At 42.0% G+C, this 23,603-nt stretch overlaps 1 protein-coding gene and 1 long non-coding RNA gene across 3 annotated transcripts; one reads left to right on the top strand and one right to left on the bottom strand.

Annotated features, from left to right (window-relative positions):
- The first annotated feature begins 264 nt into the window (after positions 1-264).
- On the top strand, positions 265-11,744 carry PSMA3 (proteasome 20S subunit alpha 3). Its single transcript, XM_080592359.1, has 11 exons — positions 265-416; positions 1,205-1,287; positions 2,066-2,189; positions 3,166-3,267; positions 3,394-3,467; positions 4,044-4,116; positions 5,059-5,124; positions 8,928-8,974; positions 10,733-10,800; positions 10,943-11,007; positions 11,552-11,744. Exons 1-11 carry the CDS (start codon positions 396-398, stop codon positions 11,594-11,596), a joined length of 768 nt encoding a protein of 255 aa, XP_080448485.1. The 5' UTR covers positions 265-395; the 3' UTR covers positions 11,597-11,744.
- Positions 11,557-23,572, bottom strand: LOC308195270. Of its 2 annotated transcripts, XR_013951380.1 has the most exons (3): positions 22,941-23,572; positions 21,871-21,952; positions 11,557-19,518 (listed from the first exon to the last, which is right to left on the bottom strand). It is a non-coding gene; the product is annotated as an uncharacterized lncRNA (long non-coding RNA). The 2 variants fall into 2 exon arrangements; XR_013951379.1 differs by having other exon boundaries at positions 11,557-21,952.
- Between the last annotated feature and the right edge of the window lie 31 nt (positions 23,573-23,603).

Below are 23,603 nucleotides of genomic sequence, written 5' to 3'. Positions count from 1 at the left end.
CACGCCCCGTGCCCGCACCGCCCCCGTTTGCTTCGGGAGCTCCCGCAGCACACCCCGAGCCTCCGCCGTCGGGGTCGGAACCCCAGCAGCGTCCCCCCGCACGGCGGCTTCTGCGGGGGAGGCAAAAAACTCCCCGCCCAACGTGGGGCTCGAACCCACGACCCTGGGATTAAGAGTCCCATGCTCTACCGACTGAGCTAGCCGGGCGCTGCGACAGCGCCTCCCGCCACGTGCCCTTCACCGCCGCACGGGCGCGTGCGCGCTGCCCGCGGGTGACGTCACCACCCCGCCGCGCCTCTCCGCCCGCCCAGCCCTCCCGCAGCGGCGGCCAATGGGAGCGCGCCTTGTTGGGCGGTGGGGAGCGCGAGGGGGCTCCGTCGGGCTGCGGCGCCGCCATGAGCTCCATCGGCACCGGGGTGAGCGGGGGGGGGGGGCACCGGGGGGGGCGGCGGCGGCGGCGGCTGCGGGGCCCCCGGGGCGGCTGTGAGGGGAGCGGGGGCCGGGCCGGGAGCGGCGGGCCGGGGCCGTGCTGAGTCACGGCTGGGCCTGCAGCTCCCCCAGCCGGTGTGGGGCCGGCCCCGGGGCTGCGTTCGGTTTGGGGCCCTCGGTACCGCAGGGACGGGGAGCTCGGGTCCTGTGAGGGGCGGCTGGGGGGGCTGACGGGGTTGGGCTGGGGAAGAGGAGGCTCAGGGCAGACCTCATTGCTCTCTGCAGCTACCTGAAAGGGAGGTGTGGGGAGCTGGGGGTCGGCCTCTTCTCACAGGTAACTGGTGACAGGACCAGAGGGAACGGCCTCAAGTTGTGCCAGGGGAGGTTCAGGTTGGAAATGAGGAGACATTTCTGCTCAGCAAGAGCAGTCAGGCGTTGGGACGGGTTGCCCAGGGAGGTGGTGGCGTCACCGTCCCTGGGGGTGTTCGAGGAGAGGTTGGGCCTGGTGCTTAGGGACATGGTTTAGTGGTGACATTGGTGGTAGGGGGGTGGCTGGACCAGATGATCCTGGGGGGCTTTTCCAACCTTTGTGATTCTGTGATTACTGTACTGCACGGAATGGAGCAGCTTCTTTATAGTACCTCCTTATAGTACTTAATACCCATGGATGTCCCACAAGTGACAGTCCTACATTTTTAAATAAATAGACCTGTTCTGAAAATAATGGGATGCTGTAATAATGCTCTCTTGCTGAGTACCATGTTTTCATCCTCAGTATGACCTGTCAGCTTCGACGTTCTCTCCAGATGGCAGAGTGTTTCAAGTTGAATATGCGATGAAAGCTGTGGAGAACAGTAGGTAAGATACAACTGCCTGCATTTCTGCTTCTTGGATGGCCGTTATTAAAGCAATGTAATTGGATTAGCCAAGCATGATGGCATTGCAGATGGAAATAATTTTAATGTCTTTTTAAGCAACAGCGTCCCTAGCTTCATTTTACAAGGCTTCAAATTAAGCATAAAAGTAGTATAACAGCTTCTGCTTGCTTTGCAGTTTGGTGGAAATTGGTATTTTGTGGAGAATGCAAAGGCAGGCAGTAAAATTACTCATCTGTGTTAAGGACAACAAAATCTTCTGCTTTGGGGCAAAATCTGGATGCAAACTGAGTCACTGAAAGCCTGGCATGCTGAAAGCCTCATTAATTTTTGATGACTTCTTTGCATTCGTGAAGAACTTGAGGACATCCAAGTTCTCTGAAAGCTACTTCAGCTTCTCTGAGAGCGTCTGTCTTCCTTCAAGTATACACGAGGCAAAGCTGTAAGGCAAAAACCCCAACTGCGCTGTAGCAACGAGAAGCTGATGGATTAGCAAGGCATGGGCTGGATCACCCGAGTGCCAAATAAGGAGCAGTGAAACGTTTGTGTGGGGACTTGTCAGCCAGCTCTGCCTTCGTCTGAGGAAACGTTGATGTGTTTGGTCTGCTCTGTTTTCCCCCTCCTCCTCCTTGTTGTCTTCAGTCGTGGGGTTGTAACTTCTGTGGAAATAATGTCATAGTTTCTAGTATTTTGCCAGTTCTTCATTAGTTACACTACGGTTCAGTTCTGTGTGAGAAACTTCCATTTATCTTGTCTTTCAGTACAGCAATTGGGATAAGATGCAAGGATGGTGTCGTCTTTGGAGTAGAGAAACTAGTTCTGTCCAAGCTGTACGAGGAGGGTTCCAACAAACGTCTCTTCAATGTTGACCGACACGTTGGAATGGTGAGTTACAATTTCTCATAGCCTGAAAGGGACTTCCTGCTCAAAAGTAGAAATATATAGACCTGAGAATCACTAATGAAGAGTGTAAGTAAGTTATGCTAAGATTTGCGTGTACATAGAAATGCTATAGAATTTTTGACTATTTTTATGTAATTTATTCTTGATTGCACACACACAAAGTTCTAAACTTAAAATAGAAGATATGTACACATTTTGAGGCTGCTATAAACTTCATGGAAGTTTTTTCAGCAGTCCAGTTGCTCAGACTTGAATATGAATATAAACACGTCCCTTTTTTGTAGTAAACAAATGAGGTGTGTTAAGAGGGAAAATACTGCAATAGCACTTGAGTACAAGATTATCTTTTCCTTCTTAACAGTCTGAGAGTCAACTGAATTCTGTCAAGGCTGACATCAGTTACTGGCTAATCCGTACCAGTGATGTCAGGATGACACCAAGCAGTGGCTGCTGGGTGACAAAAGTGCGTGAAACCGTATTTACTGGTGATGTCACCGGTATCGGGGAGAGAACTGGATTTTCTTGTAATCTAAGCAGCCATACAAAATGGAGGCAAAAAAAGGACATCGCTATGGATCTTTTGTGAAGTGTTACACGAAGTATTACACCAAACTATGTGTCATGTATAATACATGACATGTTCATAATTAATACTCATGTTATGAATACTTCATATGAAATATCAAGTATAAAATATGAAGTATTGCTTGGATTAATACAGCCCTGGCAAATCAGAAGACGCTACTTAAAATGAAGATAATTTCAGTTATTGATTTTTCCTAGAGAAAAATTCTATACCATGTTAATATCTAATCATCTTGACGTGGCTTGATTGAACTCACCTGTAATAAATAATACGTAGAGTTCAGTAAAGATCTCGGTTAAGTCATGTGGTTAGACTTTTCAAGAGTTTTCTGTAAGAAACGTTTGGACTAGCTGATGGTCATTCTTATTTCAGGCAGTAGCAGGACTTCTGGCCGATGCTCGTTCTTTGGCAGACATAGCTAGAGAAGAGGCTTCCAACTTTAGATCTAACTACGGCTATGATATTCCACTGAAGGTAAGAAATGGGCACGGCTTGTGTAGGGTTCTTTGTTTTCTTAGTCTTGATTCTGAGAATTAAATTTTACTGCTTGAGGCTTGCTTACTTCTTCAAATAAAGACATTAATTTTTGTTTCCACTTAGCATCTTGCAGACAGAGTGGCCATGTACGTGCACGCATACACTCTGTACAGCGCTGTCAGGCCTTTCGGTTGCAGGTAGGTCTTTTGAAAACGCTTGTTTGTAAGGATCTTGTTTCACACCTGCTGGAACTAGTTAGATCGGCTAAAGTCTCTTTCAAATTTGGTGTTAGTAACCTAGGAGTCATTTGGTAAACAGATCCCTTTTTTGTATGTGTGGAAAAACTTACGGGATAAAATTCATGTTTGCATGAGAGAACACCAAGCTTCTAGGTGGATCACATGCCTGTCCCTCAGTTTTAAAGCTGAGGCAGTTTAAAGATTTAAATCCGGGGTAGTTCTGAAAGCAGAACTTTTCCTCTGTGATCATCCTGCTTACCCTCATAGCTAAAGAAGAGGTTAGAGCTGCCATGCAGCTACAGCACAGAAGGACTGATAACCTGAGATCTGCTGTCTAGTTACAGATCAAGCACAATGTTTCTTGCGCACGCTTTGGTGTCGTGATCACGCTAAGCCGTTCAGACAAACCACGTAATAGAATGTAACAGAACAGTAGGAGTTAGGCACCAAGAATGTAGGAATCCTGCTTTAGTCTTCATAGTTGTGTGCGCATCGGTAGAACAAATGTTTTTAATTTCCCTTTTTCTCCATCAGTTTCATGTTGGGGTCCTATGATAACGATGATGGCGCACAGCTGTACATGATTGATCCGTCGGGAGTTTCATACGTGAGTGTGTCAGAAATATTTCCATCTTAGCGTAAGTTCCCCCTTTAAAAGCTCCTAATTTGGAAACCAGTAAGTGCCATTCCAGAAGTGCTCTTAATTGTTGTTCTCTTCCCCTGGGAAGATCTCCAGTGAATCGTTGCCTAAGATGAACAGAGCTGTTTTTTTTTTTCTTTTGCATGCCTTTGTTAAACAGACATTGTCTATTTATTGGAAGTAGCGCAGTCTCCATGAAACTAGTTTTTTTAAGCTTGTCTCTCAGAAATTTGGGAGTTCACTCCACCTGATTGTATCCAGTGAAAAGCCCCATATGTTACCCCAAAAATGTGAGTATTGTAGTGATGCCCCGTTCACAAAATACTTTGTGTAAGAGAGAGGTTTAGATAAACAAGGGCTGCTACTCTGATGCTGGCTGCTACCAGCAAGTCAAATCAAAATGGGTACTTCTGTTTGTCTCTTCAGCTTTGTGTTACACAGGATGGTCCTCTTTTTTTTTATTTCAATATGTCTAATACAGTAACTCTTGAGGGAAGCAAAAGTGCTCAGTTTTTACGTGCTTACACTTCAATGTATTTTCATGGTAGGTGGGGCTTTGGGCTTTTGTGTTTTGTTTTTTTTTTCCCCCTGCATGGATCCTCTCCAATTCTAGTTTGCTTTTCTTTTTGTTTTCAGTTACAGTAGATGATCTGTTGCAAGAAATTGAGCAGATGTGTTTCTGCCCAGAGGAACTACTGAGTGCTTATCTATCAATGGTGGCAGTATTTAATCTAGTAATTGGGTTCTGTTCTCCAGTTTAGGAATCTTACTTGAAACAGAATACCAACGTTTACTGTGCATTTGCCTTATTATTATGGGATTTGGGGGGGGTTGTCATATGTAATGGTAAGAACCGTAGAGGACATAGTATTTAATTAAACTTTTTGTTTCTTTTTTTTTTTTTTTTAGGGTTATTGGGGGTGTGCCATTGGTAAAGCCAGGCAGGCTGCAAAAACAGAGATCGAAAAACTTCAGGTACGATGTTCCAGTTCTGTTGTGTTGTTTCAAGGCAAATATTCCTACCTTATAGTACTACTTTTTTGGATGCCTAAAATATGTAAAATACAAGAGAAGCAGAAGAAATGTTTTGTAGATGGTTTTAGCCTCAATGATAGTATTTCTGAAGTCTTGCCCCTGGGCAACGCGTAGTCAGTAGGGAGTCCGTGTTTTTAAAACAGGAAGCATGAACATACGCTGCCACGCATGCCAGTAAACAAAGTCATTGAATTCATATAAAAATGTCATAAAGTTTTTTTAGTTGTGAATGAAAGCCTTAGGGTAGCATTGTACAGGGTGGTATATCTATTTTTTCCCAAAGGTTTTAGATGATCCTTTTCTTAAAAAGTTGAAAAAAGCTGGTCTTGTTAAGGATAGTGAGTGAAACTGCAGAATACAGAGTGACCACTGGAATATTATGACTTTGAAAATGTTAATGGAGAAAAAGAAAATCCTTGCTAGCTAAGACAGTGTTTCTCAGCTAGCTGATGTTGAGGTACTGTCTCTTTTCCCTTTCTGTCTTTTCTCCTTTTCTGTCTTTTTTTCTCTTCTCCTTTTCTATCTTTTCTTTTCCTCTAGCTGCTTGTTGTTGCTGACTGTAATGCACCCTCCAAAAAATCTGTTACATCTGATGAAGAGGACTTTAGTGCTGTGAATGCTAGAGGGAGTAAACTGTATGGCATGCTGTCACGGAAAACAAAAAGGGCAGTTTTTGTTCAGCATTTCTTGCTTGCGCAACACTGTAATTAATTTTGTGAAGTGTTACAAGGAAGTTCTGTGGATGCACACTGAGAAGTTGTTTCATAGCCTTCTGAATGAGCGTGTAGACAGTTAGCTGTGTGAAACTGGTCCACAGAGAGAAGCTGACCGAAATGTATCAGCGTGCCTTAAGCTGACTTAGAGTTAGGTTAGAACCCTGGAAGACTTCTGTCCTTCTCTTGGGTTGTCGTATTTGAATCACTTGGAACCAGAGACAGCATGGGGCAGCCCTGCTCTTGGCCTGTTTGTTGTAATTCTTACTTTATACTCTTCTTGAGTGTTATTTATAGTTTTGATCTACAAAAGTACATCACAGCTGTTCATTGAAAAACTCAAGTTCATCTGGTTGTTAGACTCTTAAGAATAGTCCATTTATGGTGGTGCAGCATCACATCTGAAAAATTACAGGAAAATTGAAAATATTCCTAGAAACGATTCATTCAGTCTTGAACGTGGTCAGATGCTTGAACACCAAATCAAAGGTTGGAGTCCTACGAGATGATCTGATCTCGATATTGAAATCTTGGCATCTGAGAAATCATCATTTCAATTTCCACATGTGCAAGCTGACATAAAGATAATATGTTGAGTAATAGATAATTTACTGAAAAAAAATTTCTCTGCAGTTCTGGGATTTTCAAAACCTTTATTGCTTGCTATTTGTGCAGCTAATTAGTATGTGTATTGCTTGAGCTGTACAGTAGGGCCTATGAAGTGTAGTACATGGGAGGAGTGGTGTGCCACACAGCACAACGGCGTTGATTTATTCAATGGCTTGTTTGCAGAATGCCGTCAGTAAGGCGTATGATCCTGTCAGAGCAGTGTGAAGCAAGCGCAGTCTTGCATGCTGATGGTTTTTGTTAACCGTAGGCTGGGCAGGTTCCCAGGGCAGAGTTAATTTTGCTAAGATGAATTTCTGATTGTATGACAAAACTGAAGTGGGAAAAAGACAGAAGTGCACAAGCTTTTGTCGGGCGATTTGCCTGTCGGGGCCTATTGACTAAAACTCTTACCATGGAAGAAATGACTACAGGTGGGAAGAAAGAGGCACGCATGTAGGCATAACCTGAAAACCTGCCTTACAGGTACTGCGGAGCAGAAGCTGTATCTGGGAGGGGACGTAGCATGCGAAACCCTCGTGTGCAGCTTACACTGCAAGTGAAAAACACTGCAGGGATCACATCTGTTGCGTGTTATGCAAACACTTCCTATCTTCAGCTGCAGGGAAAACTTGTAGTCACGTGGAGAGGATTTGAATCTTTTCATCTCTTCTGCAGTGCTTCTCACGCATCTCCAGATACTATTTAAAATCTTTTTGATATATAGACATAATTAACCCTTGTGATAAACCGTTACGGTGTTTCCTATTGTTGTCTGCAGTTAACATTATCTAGGATGGGAAAAGGATCATGGCAAAAGATAAACTTAACCTCCAAGTTTTGGCTTGTAAACACGCATGATGGTAACAGAATCACAGAATCATCTAGGTTGGAAGAGACCTCCAAGATCACCGAGTCCAACCTCTGACCTAACACTAACAAGTCCTCCAATAAACCACACCACTAAGCTCTACATCTAAATGTCTTTTAAAGACCTCCAGGGATGGTGACTCAACCACTTCCCTGGGCAGCCCATTCCAATGCCTAACAACCCTTTCGGTAAAGAAGTTCTTCCTAATATCCAACCTAAGACCTTTGGGTTCTCCTGGTTCACTGCTAAGTTCATACGCGTAAACGTACATAGTCATTTAAATGTTCGTGTGACACAAATTGTACTTGTAAATAGCAGCGAGCGTCAGCGGCTGCGTTACGGATTAAGTGTCACAAACGTAAGGGCTGGCACAATGGGTCTCTGTTTAGGAAACTTCTTGGAATGCAAATATGATGGCACGTCTGTCTGACCAGGCACGTTCCTTTCCCTGCCCATTGCTTACTCAGGCATGTGCTTTACACCTAGAAAGTGCAGCGAGACTCAACATGAACAAAGGACTGTTGTCATCTTAGTTTTGAGACATGGGTGAAGGACCTAACTTCTATACTGGGGCTTTGAAAACTTTATGAAAATCTGACAGAGATGGTAAACTGCATAATTAGTGGGTTTTACTCTGAGCTCAGTGTAAATAACGGGAAAAGAAAGAAATAATTTTGAACTTGAAAATCACTCTATGCTAGGGAAAGTGTTAGTAAAATGTATAACACATTGGTCTGTATCCTGTGACTGAGGGCCCGTTGGTTTCAATTAATAACGGCAGGTGAGTTTTTGTGAGTGATAGATCAAAGGCTGATGCTTTTTTGGTTGGTGCAAATGAAACATTGAGAAAGTAAGTAAGATTAATCTTGTTTCAAACCTGCATTAATGAAATACAGTGGTCCAAAAGAGTTGACTGGCAAGAGATTTGATCTGCAAAACATGAGTTTGTCACAGAAAGTGGGATGAGACTTCATTCTGATTAACTGTGAAGCTGTCAGAAGACTGAGATTTAACAGTGGAAAAAATACAAAATGAGTTGCTGATACCTTGCTCAGCCATGTAGTTGGTTGTTAACACGCTACCAGTATTCCTCTCTTTAGGCATCACTTACAAGTCAGACTTGCTTGCAACAGTATGTTGGTAAGAGCTAAAGTATTCGTATGCTACCTAGAAAGAGTGTGGATGTTGTATGTGAAAATACAGTGCCTCCTCCATACTGTACGTGTGGGTATTTTTACAGTAGTTTATCAGAAAGCATCTAAGAATGAGTCAAGCTTTGATGATGTTACAGTTAGCTGTTCAGTTTCTAGGATTCCAGCTGGTAAGTGCTTTAAAGTGGGGAGTCTTTCACACTGACACTTTATTTAAAGAACCATTCACATATAAAATTCTTCACTGGAAGATGGGCTTGCATGTAGTAGGATGAGCAAAAGTGAAAGGTGCGTTTGTAGAGAATAACAGCAAGCTCATCAGGTATGTGCACACTCAGTTTTGGGCCTTGTGGAAATGGAAAACTGGACGTTCTCTTACGCTGTGTATTTTTTTGCCTACAGATGAAGGAAATGACCTGCCGTGACGTCGTTAAAGAGGTTGCGAAAATGTAAGTCTCCAACCTGTTTTTCCAACTTGAGAGAAATTGGTACTGGTGAACTTGCTATGGTTTCAAACTGAGACTGTTCCTTTTATATTAGGTACCAGGTCTCACTTCTCTTAGATGTGTGCTCATGTTGACTCTAGTACATTACTATTTGTCCTCTTGTGAGGTGGGATATGCTACCCAAACACTGCAAAATGAGAAAGGATGCAAAAAATACTCATCTCATCTGCTACTTGTTAAAGGTGCAGTTTTGTAGCAGCAGTGGGTTAAAGCTTAAAATGTCTGAACACAGTCACTGGTTTTAAAATATATAAACCAAGTGACAGGTGGGAGAAACTCAGTGTCCTGGTCCTGCAGAGGTGCATACTGTGTTGTGCAGATTGAACAATCACCTGGGGCTTCAGACATGAAGTAGCAGGCCAAAAATGAAGCTGAGGTCTCTGACCTAGCTTTCTTATTTTCCTAAAAGATTCAAGTGCTTGGAAAAGAAACACGCTATAACTCCTTGTTTAAAGAGGCATATAGAATATAGCTGTTTTCATTTCACTGATTAGGTTCGTACCACATGAAGATACAGGAAATATTGAATTTGCAAACCTGCTGGGCGGTTTATTTACTGATGCAATTTAAGATGATGCATCAGTGCCCTAATCACCTGAACTTGCTAATGCCATCCCACAAACTCTGGGTGTAGCTTGCTGACTGAGTGGCATGATGCAAATCACATACTAGTAAGGGGAGAAAAGAGACCAGGAAGACTTCTGCTAGGTAGAGCATGAATTGGCCAGTAGTAATCTTGAAAATACTTTGTGAATTTAACATTGTCAAACAAATACAAGTATCCTTCAGCTACCTACAACACTTGATGTTTTCCAGGGACACTTCTGTGCTTGTCACATCTGATACTGATCTCAGGTGTTTTATGGCTATTATTTAGAAGGTTATAAAGAAGGAACAAATGTTTCCGTCGTTGGTGTTGCAGCCTGTGAGTTTATTTCAGAGTTTGTGTCAGAGGCTATGGTGGTAGCAGCTAAAGGAAAGAATGTGTGGACTCTTCTTTAAACCTAACAAGGACCGATTCTAAAACTACAAATGAGGCACAGATTCTCAAGTGCTCAGAAGCCTCCTGTTCCTTAATTCAGCCTCAGCTCAAAACTAAACAGCAATTCTAGATACAGTTCTGGTTTCTTCTAGCTTAAGGCTAGTCCCTAGTAGCACTTAGCAAGATACCAAACACTTTAATTATTTCTTTAAAATCCTAAAGTACTTGCCAGAGTCCACAGTAATGATTTCTTCAAGAGCTTGTAGTAGTACGCTTATATATATATTTTTATACAAGATATGTTCATATTTAGTCTCAAGTGTAAACTAAAGTAAGACTTACAAGAGAAATATACGATGCTGCTGTGAGTGATCCAGCAGGAGCAGGCCATGATGCCTTGGTTCTGCAGTATCTGAATCTTAAATAACACTTATTGTAAAGGTGCTGCTGTTCTGTTTAAGATAACTCAGGCATCTCAACTAGATAAATAACTTGCATCTTAGCTGTATTCATTTAACATCCATTTATACTAACAACCCTAGAATATTCTCTGGTGTGCTCTTGGTTTTGTGGGGGATACGCATTAGGGAAGGATAAGGGAGAAAGCAGAGCTTGTATTAACTATAAGAACAGTATTTCAACAGAATAAGAGATCTGTGAAAGGAGGAGAGTATATTTAATCTGTTGACAAATCTGTTCTAATCTGTATTTCTTTACAGAATCTACATAGTTCACGATGAAGTAAAAGATAAAGCATTTGAGTTGGAACTCAGCTGGGTCGGAGAAGGTAATGCATTTCTAAACTTCTATAAACACTATATAAAACTTCTGAGTTCCTGTAACTGAAGTAAAATATTTGCTTCTTAACTTCTTTCTGTATGTCAAGGTCTTTATATGAATTCTGCTTCATATGTACTTTTTATTTGCAGTAACTGGTGGAAAACATGAAATCGTTCCCAAAGACATAAGGGAAGAAGCAGAAAAATACGCCAAGGTAAGGTCCAACATCATTGTTGTCATCTCAGGGCTCACTTGACAAAGCTGGAATGGAACGAATCAACAGTAGGATTCCAGCATTGTGATGGCTGGAAAATGTAGAGTCACACATCACTTAGGTAGTAGCTGATATTATTCTGAAGAGAATTATGAGTTTCTCAGTATAATCCAGAGATAACTCTTACTTTTAAAAACCATACTTCAGCAGGTTTGCAGTTATCATTTCTCTTTCAAAAGCAAATATATTCCTCTTCAATAATGGTGTAAGTAGGAAAGGTAAAATTATTGCAGTCAACGCGACTTATTAAAGACAAGCAGCTGGAGAAAGTTAGCCCTCCAGCATTTAACAGCTTTAAATTTGTTCTAAAAGTAGTAATGGTGCTCAGTGTTAAACTCCTAAAAATAGGAACTAGCCTGCTGAATACCAACCTTTGTACAGATTGAGAGGATTGTAAAGTAACAGCAGAACTCCCTTTGCTTGTTCCAGGCAAGCTGTAGAACAGATATTAAACCATTCTTTTCATTAATCTTTTTTTAAATAGGAATCTTTGAAAGAGGAAGATGAATCAGACGATGACAATATGTAACACATTGTTACTTCAAGACAAGTTCAACTTTTTTTTTTAAACTTAGTACAAGTTTGTTTATAATGTATTAAGCATGGGATGCTACTATGTACTTGCTGGAAAAACCTGAGTGACCAACTTGCACTAATAAATTTTCCATTTTACTGTCTGCTAGCTGTTATTTCAATATAGTACAGGTCAGCATTATCAAGAGACAACTGTGTTCCAAACTGTAAAGTACTTCAAAACGGCCACTAGAAGGAAAGATGTTATCAGGTTGGCGTTGCTTCCTCTCACTTCAGAGTATTGAGCTAGGCTAAGTACAGAAGAGTCATCTGCCTAGAAATCTGACAAGTCTCCTGCTTAGTTACCTAGTTTAGTACATAGTAGAACTTTGTTATTCCTGCAAATCATGATGTTAGTTAATCAAGTTCATCTGTCACCATAGTCCCTGATTCTCCTTGGCAGGATACAACCTACCTAGCTGTAAAAAAAAAAAAAGCTGGCTGCCAGTTTTGGTGATATACACAGCTGACAACTTCAAACAGCCTATGTAACAACCAGAAATGCAGGGGGAGAAAAAACTTGAATCTGTAGTATTAAGACCACACTAGGAAAAGTGAACAATGTGAAGCATTTGAACAGTGCTTGTGTTAAGTTGTAAGTCTGAGATCTACTAAGCTGTGTAACTGGAATAAAAAGAAGTTCAGTTCAAGTACTCAGCTTTATTCAGCTGTGGTTTCTCAAATCAGTTTTGAATCAATAGTTAACTTTCCCAGGAGCTGCAAACCAAACAAAAAAAACTATTCCCCGCCTTTCCTAGGAAAAGGGGCAGCATCTAATCTAGTCACTTCAAAGTCTGAAAAGATAAAGTCTATTCACCACTTTAAAACTTCAAATGCAAGTCTTATACATTGTATTAAAATTGAGGTCATTTTTAATCTAAAATGACCACTTTCCTCCTAACAAATCAAATGCCTCAGCTTCAGTACTACATATTAGTAATGACAAGCCCATTAAAAAGTTTCCTTCATTTTCTTTTTTTCTTTCCATGCTTCTGCTTTCTCTTTTCTAAAGGGATTACAGGATACAGGTAGTGTTTCCTTTTCTTGGCAAAAGAAAGAAAATAGAGATAGATGGGTCTGTGTCAGTGCTTAATGACCATCTCAGCTTACGCCTCTGCTGCAGTCAAGCTACATGAACCCTTGCTTCTCCAGCTAGGCGCAGCTTTCAAACTCTGCTAGAACTGTCAGGCCTCCCTGCACTGACATGAATGGTGACCATGATGGATAGCTTCAGTCAGCATTGTCTCCTGAGGCAACAGTGCAGTTGTTACACTGAGTCAGGGCTTAGTTCTGTATTGCATTCAGCTGGAATTTACTACTGAAGCTTACTGCTGATTCAGCTCTTTGAGTCAGTGAGAGCCAGTTAGGAAACTAATCAGCAGTCTAAAGCATTTGCTGAGGGCTGAGCTTCCACTCACCATATGTAACAGGACTCCTTGATTCTCTTCAGGCTGTCTTTATTCTGCACCTGAAATATCACTAAAGGGAAATTAAAAGCCATCCTTATGTGGCTACAGCTATCCTGCTAATCCTTTCATTAAGAGCCATTCAGAACTAGGCCCAGGCAGTACAGCAGTCGTACAAGTTAGGTTTCTGGGTTAAGTGAGAAGAACAAGATCAATCCTGCATGAGAAAAATATTTCACCATGTTAAGATATAGGCAGGAACATAGCTGCCTCCTTTCTTACTCGAGTTTCAAAGCAGATACTTATCAGAGAACATGACAATCTAAGAAGTTCCTTTGAAAAAGCATGCTCTGGTTTGTTGCTTGGTGTGTAAAAAAGCCCAACGAGAAGCAATTTAAGAGCTTACACATTTCCAGTGAACTTACTTGTCATGGCAACATTCAGTTAAACAACACCAAGCTGAGTGTTACTGTCAGGTTTTAAGTAATCGGAGTGTGAGAACTGACCTTCACCTATAGTAAGGAAAAAAGCCACTCTTATTTTCATTGGCTGCAGATGGGGAAAGATAAAGAAAGCAAGAATTAGAAGGATCTTTTTTGGGGGAAGAATATTTGCATTTATTCAGGGGTGGTAAAAAAACAGGAGGAGAGGTAATTACTGAACAAGCTATTTTAGTACTGAAGTTTTCCTTAGCATTTAAAAGGGCAACAGTAGAAATCTAGCAGGCTTCCAGTGCATTACGAATTGCTACCTTTTAGCAATAAGACTTGTGGAACTTCAGAACTCATTTCTGCACTAGGAGGATCCTTATTTCAGGAGAGGAAATGGTGCAAACTCATTACAGCTACTGTTGTAGCCTTCATCTAGTTGCAGAAGTGCCCACTGGGATAGCCAATGAGACAACCATTCTCAAATTAATAAGGTATTAAAGTGCAAAGATGTTACTTAAGAACACATTTATATTTGCGCAGTATCACTTTTCACTAATTTTAGTCTACAGCTGATAGGCTAAATGCCAGCCTTTGTGAATTTTGCTGCTAAGAATTAGTGTTGCTGTGTCAAACAGCAAGTTGATCAGGGGAAGAAGTCTTCCAAGAGAAGGAAAAGGCAACACCAACTACATAAAAACTTGCAAATGCTGTAGGACAGCACAGCATCATTAAACTTTGATTAAATGAAGACTGTGTCCTATTTCTAAACATACAGAGCTGAGGCAAATCACTTGGTTGGAGCTAAGCTTGAGAAGGGCTAAAACTAGATCTGAGATCACCACGTACACAAGGACAGGATTTGTTACAGAACAAGAGAGAGGAATATTAAAAAGAAAAAAGCTTCCCTTTAATAGGGGCCATTTCTTAAATACAGGCCTGGAAAAAACAAGTATCTAGCTGTATTATAGAACTCAGTGAGAGGCCTGGAAGTGGTTGATTGTAGTTTGAGTTTAACATTGAAATGTAAGAGTACATTGCAAGGCTAAAAAAAAAAAACTTGTCCTTGGTAAGGTAAATTTCTGAATCACAGGTTTAAGCAAGAGACGATTCTTAGCACTCATTTTGAGTATTTCTGCCAGGAGTACTGGGAAGTTTCAGTTCTGAAGATAGCAGAAGAGCCTAATTAGCCCACACCATGGCAGCATTTCTTGCTGCGGGCTTAACAAGTAACCTTCTTGGTCTGGGCTCTGGCCATTTATGGGAATACATAATAGAGCAGAAAGTCAGATACGCATTTGGAATGCATAACTGTAGTTCTTGCCATGCTGGAACACGACTTCGGAGCATTCATGGCAAATACTGCTGCTTGAGACCCAAAGCATGTGCCCTAACAGCACAACAGAAAAGAGACTGTACAGACCAACTCATCTCTTAGCTTAAAGTCATCCTTCGCCACGGAAGGTTTTAGAAATACACAGATCTAGCAATGAACGAGGAAGGATGTACATTATAATCCTTCCTCTTGCGTCTCACACACCCACTGATAGTTATTCAGCACCTGATGAATCACTGCTCTGATATTTAGTACAACTGGGTACGTCACATTCCCTGTTACAATCAGTCAGCGAGTCCATGCGCAGAGGCCTTGTTTGAGGAAGTTAAGGGGACTGCAGGTGACAAGTTTAAAAGTAATCCTTCCAGTTTATATTTATCTCCATGACTGCACCAAAACAGGTTTTAGAATATGCAAATTCACTTGAAACGTTCAAAAATGAGATTTAAACTGTAGCATCAGGGTAATCAATTATTTGTACTGATTTACATGGCCATTAAAAAAAGTGTTTTCGGTATTGTCTTCATTAAAAATGACTGGTGTTGCTGATTAAACAAAGGTAAGATTGAGCTGTTTGAACATCTCAGAAGTAACCCATACATAAAATCCAGCATAGCAGATATACATATCTCCCTAATACCTATTACTGCTCCATAGTTGGTGTTGACTCAAAAGAGCACTTGAAACAATTAATTCCATGCAGATCTGGAGCGTGCCAAGCATCAGGTCATTTGTTACTTCTCATAACCAAAAATAGCTTGATGGCCTAAGGTTAAAAGCCCCCCACGCTGCAAGTTTTGCTGTCTGTACAGACACAGTAACGCTTGAGATGCTATTTGGCTCTGCAGTCCAAGTCACCCTTAAGGAAGGAGCTTTGGTCTAACTACGTAGGTGATACTGCAAGTCTCTTCCTTAAGTCAAACTGTAACCATACAACAGAACACCAAACAATGATTTCCACAACATAGCTTAAGCATTTATCAGCAGGAAGGCAAAATAATCGGACTTTTAAGTGCAGAACTTCAAGATACTGAAGAGAAAAGTAGCATTAGTTGTCAGGAAAATTTTGAGACTGTACCACCACCAAAAATTTAGTAGGAAGTGTTCTCTCCCCCTTGTTTTCTTCTTTCAGTTGCCTCCGAGACAAGGACTAGTTTTTCCTCCACCCACCAGTTTTTCAAGTTACATACAGCAAGGAAGTTACTTTTACCTAAGAATTGGGAGCTATTTTGAGACATTAACTGCTCCTAACTTTCTATATTAGATGATCTTCTACTTACATCCTATTATAGAGCTGCAGAAACCACGCTGCAGAAGAGGTAGGCGTGTAGCCTTGCTGTCTATCCAATAGATAGATGTTGGTATTTGAGAACACCAGACCTACAACCGAGTTCAGACCAAGTCTCCCATTTCCAGGAGGCCTAAACCACCATGCAGTGCTCTTCATCTTCAGCACACTGCTATTAAAGGACTCTGAAACAGTTGTTTAAAAACAGTTCTTACAAATTGCTATGCCAACCAAAAATGGACAACTAGAATAAAGCAGGCAGCAGCCAGGCATAGTTTATAGTCCAAACATGTGCATATGATCAGATACAGAAGAAAAAATGGAATCCCCTGAAGTTTCCCCTAAAGACAATATAAGAACTACCCACCAAAAAAAAAACCAACCACAAACCACCAAACACACTTTGATTGACACAAGATGAGACAAGTAAGAATTTAGAAAAAGTTTTGTTTATTGTTGTATAAAGTTAGACATCATCTGATATTACATGTATAGCCTGCAAGCCCCAAATGCATGCATTAAGAGTCCACTTTCAGCAACAGATTGCTAATCCCCCCCATGGGAGGGTGGAATCAGCTCATCTTTAAGACCCCTTCCAACCCAAACCATTCTGTTACTCTAAGGGTAGGTTAACTTACAGTGAATTCACCCAGAGGCTGATACATTCTGAACACACACAGAAAGCAATGCTTAAATTAACACCAGGAAGCTTTTGAAAGTTTTGTTCGCAGAGCTTTTAGAAAATTTAGAAAAGCAGGAATCTGCTGCGTTCATTATTTGGGGTAGGAAGGAGACTACGTTAACGGGTTCCAACAGCAGCAAAGGAAGTTTCAGGTGACTTTAACAGCATGCTTACATAAAGCGCAATTTCAGCTCTCATTCTGCGCATTTCCACACTAAAAAGATGGCCACTTTAGGAAGCTGTTTTTCCCCAAACCCGTTTCTCTATACATCAGGAATAGAAGAAATCTGAAATGCTGTCTCAGGAAGCAGAATGAAAACATAGCTTGATGTGTTTCCAGTAGGAAAGTCAGTTTAACAAGCAACTATTTCACCCAGCCAAATGCTCCTTTCCATTCTCATACCAGTTTGTCACTTCATTTTGCTGCTCGCAAGGAAGAGACCAGTACCACACTAATAAGACACATTTCGTTGACCCAAAATAATTAAACTCACAAGAAGTCACACATTTTGTTCCCTGACAGTTCTGTACGTCAACACAACACAGCTCATCTCAGCAGTTCTGTTTACGCTGTGCTGGTGTAACAAATGGGGTGGCAGAGTGCACAGCAGAACTGCAGCTCCTGACAGGAGAAAGCTCATCCCTGAAGGTACCAGCAAACAGCACGATCTTGCAATTAATTCACAGCTTAGCTGTGCTAACACAGTGCTGGCTGGTCAGCTAATTCCCTCACCACTTGGAAGTTAACTACCACTAATATCCTTCAAGCAAAATACACAAAGGAGAAAGTAGCTTTTGAAAAAAGGCCTAAGCAGGAGGAAAATCAGAAGGTAATCACTGGCCAAAGTGATTCTCACTAACAGCAGCTACTTACAGCTAATAACATTTAATTCAAAAGACTGAGGGCATTAATGCTTTTAGAACAGAATCAATACTGACGAACTGCAGTCTTGTTAGCTGAGGCTGAAAAGTAAATTAACCAGAAGTGATTAAAGTAATTTGGACAAGTAAAAGCCCTAGAAGAAAGGGCATAACTACTGCCCTCACAGGCTTTCTTTTGCTGAATATCCCTGCTTGCACAAGTAGTTTTACTTCTTTCTGCTGGGCTGCATACTAATAGTGGCATACACATTGCTTTCTGGAAAAGTGACAAGGAGAGAGCATGCAGCCCTAGCCCTAAGCCAGCTGGGTGATGGTGCTCGACAGACTGCATCTGAAACAATCCCCCATTTTAATCAACAGCTCGTCAGTGCTGACAGGCTTGGAGGGGACACCTGTGCTAGCAGGTTGACCACATCCAAGGACTCACCTTCAGCATCAAAACAGTATTTTCTTTCTCTGCAAGTATGGAAATGTGTCTTAGTAAAAATCCAAACTGAGCAAGAAAAAGGCTGTGCATATGAAAACACAGCTTTTAAGTTTTATTTCCTCTTATACTTTTTAAACTACTCCTTCTGCAGACAGAAAAAGACAGTCAAGATGTAAACTGGCAACAGGTAGCATGAGCAAGGAGGACTCTTACTTCAGATTGGCTGTGACAAATCACTCTGAAAATTACTTTAAGAACAAAGAAAAAAAACAACACTATCCTGAATATTCTAACACAGGTAGTGAGAAAAATAATCCAACTAGAGTTACTTCTCTTTACCAAAAGAAAAACAACTGATTTTAGCTCTCCAACTTCAGCATCAGTCAACATCTTAGATATGAACAATGTGGACACGCATTTAATGTATGTTTACTCCCAATCTGGTTTCACCAAAAGCCGAAGAATTGAATCCATAGTTGCTTCCAACCAGGTTCCAAAAGTTCAGTATTTGAGAAGGAGTCTATTCTACCAGAAATTTAACTTACTTGGAAGATTGCAGTAGGATTCTTCAAACACAGCATGCAGCCTCATTTAAATGTTTAAGTTTAAATTATGTAACTACAACTCCCCAAAGCAGTTTTTGCATTCAAGTTTCACCCCGCATGTTTGATTTAGATGGGAAGCTACTCAAGCACTACTATTTATAAACAAGATTTGACTCTGTTAGGAAGAATTAGAGTTAGGAGTATCTAGAGTTTCACATGGCAGTTTAAAAGTTTTCAACTTGAGTTTATTTCAGGAACACTAAAACCATATTTGCTCTGTAGACTAGTGACTGACTATATTTACAGAGAACCACTCTTCCAATCCCATAGAAAACGTCTCTTCTCACTTTGAAAGATCAAAAATTGCACAGGTAAACTGTTTAGACCAACAATAAAGCCTACACATTGGAGGCCAGGCAAAAAAAAAAAGCTGCATGCAGTAGAAATGCTTTGGAAACCAGTTAATTTTATTTTAACTCTGTGCTCATTAGGTTTACTGTGCTAGAATGGTTGATGCACTTGCACAGCCCATGTGGATATACGCACTGGATACATTTCTAGTACCAAGTTGTGCCTGTTGCAAACAAGTTACATGGAAGGCTGAAACAAAGTTTGATGACACATGAATGACAGCTAGATCTAGTCTTTCACCTTTACTCCTGGCATTTAAAATACCAGTTAGCCTGTGAAAACGTACGTAAGAATATTCTCCTTCAGCAGCCATGTGAAGTAATGTTACCACCCAGAGCAGTAACAGAATCCACACTTGATCTCAAGCACTTACTTCAGGTTTTGGAGGACAGACTGATCACTTGGTTCCAGGTGATGGCAACCAAAGCTCTCCGCCACACTGAAACAGCAGCTGCTACACAAGTCTTCAGCTTCTAGGATGAAAGCAGCAGTTCCATCAGTTGAGAACTAAAACTTCTCTTGTACTACGCTGCTAATAACAGATCGGCTGATGCGTCACTAGTTTCTGCACACATCTTATAGCACACAGGATCGCATTTACAAACTGCAGCCACAAGCACAACAAAGTCTGGATGCAGTTTATTCAGGAAGAGCAGGACCATTTCTCCCTGGAGATCTCTGAAGCCACTAACGAGATACCTGCTCAGCTTGTCAGAATGTATCAGCACTTTACTCATGTTACTGGAAGGAGAAACTGCAAAGTGAGTACTACGGCTAGGTCAGAGCTAACAGGAAAGCTGACTTTCAGATTTTTTCCCCTCTCCCCTCATACAAAGTACTACGTTAGAAGTATTTTCATAATTATTCATATCCAGAACTTACTGCACTGGTGCAAAACATGCCTCTAACGGGTTCAAGAAACCAGTAGTAAGACTTGGGGAACATAACGCACTAATTCAGGTTGAACTAGTGCAGGTTGAAGGGTTGCTATGATTTCTCCAACAGCACTCATAATGAAGTGTTCAAAGATAGCATTCACATTTATGTTTGAAAAACTGAACACCCATTTTTCTGAACATGGGAACCGGAAAGTGCCAGTTCTGGGGTAACTAAGCAGCCAGTATTAGTTTTTTTTTTTTAAATAAAACATACACTTTTTATATCTACCTCTATTTTATATATAAATAAAAACATGAAGGAACTTGTTGCTGAGAGTTAGCAGTAAAGCACAACTTCTTCCATGACAAGGAAAAAAGGAAAAGTTTGACCTTTCATTTTTACGATGTAGCTATTAACAACTGATCCTTCTGGTGTCATCACTTTCCTGTGGGGTTTGTTCCTCTCCTTCCCCCCCCCCCCCCCCCCCCCCATTTTTTCCTTATAAAAGTATACTAAGTACTCCAGAACTCCTTGACACACTCTTTTGAGCCAATTACGGAGAGTCAGACAGAGCTCTGTGGCAAGCACACATTTGACCTTCATTTATGCAGAAATACTGGAGTTCCACACAGACAGATTTTGAACCACAAGGCAGATGCTTGCTCAACCACTGCTGGAAAAATATTGCCTACTTACTGGCAGCACAGAAACACCAAGGGGAAGGGCATCTAAAAAAGGAGAACTGAACACTAGAAACAAAAAATAAAAGCTAGCGGTGTCCTGAACATCTGTGAAGTTTGACAAAGTAACATAGTGTTTCACTTTATACAGAGAAGCTCAGTTTAGAACAAGAATCAGTATTTTTAACACTTTGAATGTTTTGGCTCTTATTGTATACATATTCTGAGTTTCTAATTACATGTAAATGCAGTACATCAAGAGCAGTGTCTGACTACTGAACAGAATTAGAACACCTTACTTATCCCAGAAATCTCTCTTCTCATTATATTCTCTTTTCCTAAGGAATCCACACTTTAAAAAAATTATATTAAGATGCTACTCATAGTACTAAGGAAATTGCAAGACACAGAAATCACTGTATTTGCCTTTTCTTATTGAGTGCCACGTATATGCAAGACTGAACAAACTTCCTGTGAATTCTGCAACTATTACACCAAAGAAATTTGAAGGAAGTTATCTTTTCTAATTTACTGACAGGACTGAGCCATCAAGACCAGTTATGCATTTAGAGTATCTTGATGCCTCAGCGTTCATTGCTGTGCATGAGCTAAGAGCAAAACACAGAAGGTGATTATTCTGTCCTACAAGGCCTTTGGTACTAACAGAGTACACATAATACAAGCGCCACTGCTTTGAACAATGGTGTTAAATATTTTTCTCTTTTAGCGTGTCTATTTACAGAGAGATTAGATAAAAACCCCTACTGATTGTTTCATACTATAACTCAGAAGACAGTGTTAGCTTTGTAAAGTTAAAGCGGCTCATGATAGAGTGGCTCACACCAGAAAACTGCTGCTCATTTTTTCCATTCCTGTCAACTGTTTCCCTGTAAGAGATCACACAGTGGGGGAAGGGACACAACTGCAAGGATACAGTATAGCCAAGCTATATTTAATCCTCAAGGGCTAGTTCACACTGACATACTTTTAGATGCAAAACTTCAATATCCTAGTGCTGCTCCGAGTTTGGAAGTTCATGTTTCAATGAAAAGTTACTTTAAACCAAAAATAGGAGTTGTCTCCAGCTTGCCAGAAGCGCAGCCTTTTCATTCCATTATACCAGACATCATCCCCAAGTTGCATGTGAATGTTTAGGCTCTTTGGTGTGCTGCCTAGCTAGACATTCTTAGGTGCTTTAAATGCCATAAAAGCACAAGTCACCTCCTCTGATGACTAACTATATAGAAAAAAAAAAAACTTGCTCACAGTAGTTAGATGGATGATGTGCCAAGAACTTCCAAGGCACGCCAGCTGCAACAGATACATCCAGGTGGACAGAATTTTTCTGCTAGAAATCAGAAACAAGACTGATTAGTTTTGTCACAAATTTATTTATTGAGTGGTACTCTACTTAGTACAGAGATATAAGCCATTGCTCCAAAATCTCACAGTCTAAGTCATGATTCAGCTAATACAATCCACAGAGATATCATAAGTTTACATTTGAAGTAAAGGCTCAAAGTTTTGCTAACAGCAGAGTTAAGTTTGATGTATTCTAGATAATTATCTGCTCTTCAGTTTATTCACTGCATCAGCTGGAACCACAACACAAAATCAAAATTCCCTCAGCATTAAAAGAAATGCCCCAAGCCTTCCTATAACTTGTACGTCTTTACAACCAAGATCCGAACATCAGAAACCTGAAGCTATGCTTCAGATGCGTTATACGTGATCTGTAGTCAATTCTAAACATTCTTTGCGTGCATTAATCCTTACTACAGATATTATACTGTACTATAGTATACTACTACACTATTAACTGGCACTTAAACCCACTACAGAATTGTCTCTTTGCCTGCTGCTTCCTAAAAAATCAAGTTTAGTTTAAAAAAAAAACTTCAAGTCAGATGTCACATGGAAGCTACGTGTAAGCTAACAATCCATTCCTTTCAGCATTAGCAAAGCAGGCTTTGTAATTACACTGATAGGTCCCATCACTGATGCTTTAAATAAGCCTAAGATACAGATGTAGCTGAGAGAAAGCTACTGAAATCAAATAGATTTTCGTTAACGTGAGGAAAAATAATGGATCTACGCCAGATCTGAGCACAGAACAGGCTTTACACACAGAGTCAAGACGCGAGGCTGCCGTTAGAACACGAGCACGGCCGTGTGTAACCGGTTCCTGTCAGTAACCGGCACTAGGCAGCACCGCCTCAAGGCGCCGGGAGAGCCGGCAGCCTGTGGCGGTGCGGACCCCGGTAACAACGAGTTACTCCTCCACATATACACACACACACACCTCCCCCTTCCTCCCCCCGCTAACCGCCCCCTACCTGCAGCCGCCTCACAGCCCCGCGGCCGCCCGTTCCGCCTCCCGCCGGCGGGGCGGTCCCGCCGAGCACCACCAGCAGAGGCACCACCGCCGCTTCTCCGGAGCCTCCCCGCTGCGCCACGGCCGCTGAGGAGCCACCGAAACCGAACCGCGAGGCGGCCCTGGGGCGCTGAGGGGGCCCCCGCAACCGCCATGTGAAGGTCCGGCCCCGCGGCGCCGCCACCTACCCCCCGCCCCGCGGCCGCCTAAAATGGGAAGAAGCCGCGCACAAAATGGCGCCGGGAGGCTGACCGCCGCCGCGCATGCGCGCCGCGCCGCGCCCGCCGCAGCCTCCCCCCTCCCTCCCCCCGCCCCGCCCTTCTCCTCGTCCCCCCGCCCCTGCGCGGCTCGGAGAGGCGGCTCCAGCCAATCGCGTCGCGCCGTCGCTGTTCCTCGCCTCCCGGTCTCGGCCAATCGCCGCGCTCGGAGACACATCCGGCTCCGCTTCTCGCCAATCAGCCGCGGGGAGGACGGTGACTTCACTTCAACTGCTACCAATCTCATCACTCCCCGGCGGAAAGCCAATCAAAAGTCCCCGTGGCTCTACCTGCGTCGACGTCTGACCAATAGCCCTCGCCGTCCTCACCGCGACCAATAGCAGCGCCGTCCGCGGCGCCCAATCCGG

Source organism: Anser brachyrhynchus, assembly GCF_964034855.1.
Source record: "Anser brachyrhynchus genome assembly, chromosome: 5".
Classification (NCBI taxonomy): Eukaryota; Metazoa; Chordata; class Aves; order Anseriformes; family Anatidae; genus Anser; species Anser brachyrhynchus.
The sequence above is the reverse complement of the archived record's forward strand: the minus strand, read 5'-3'. Positions and strand labels throughout refer to the sequence as shown.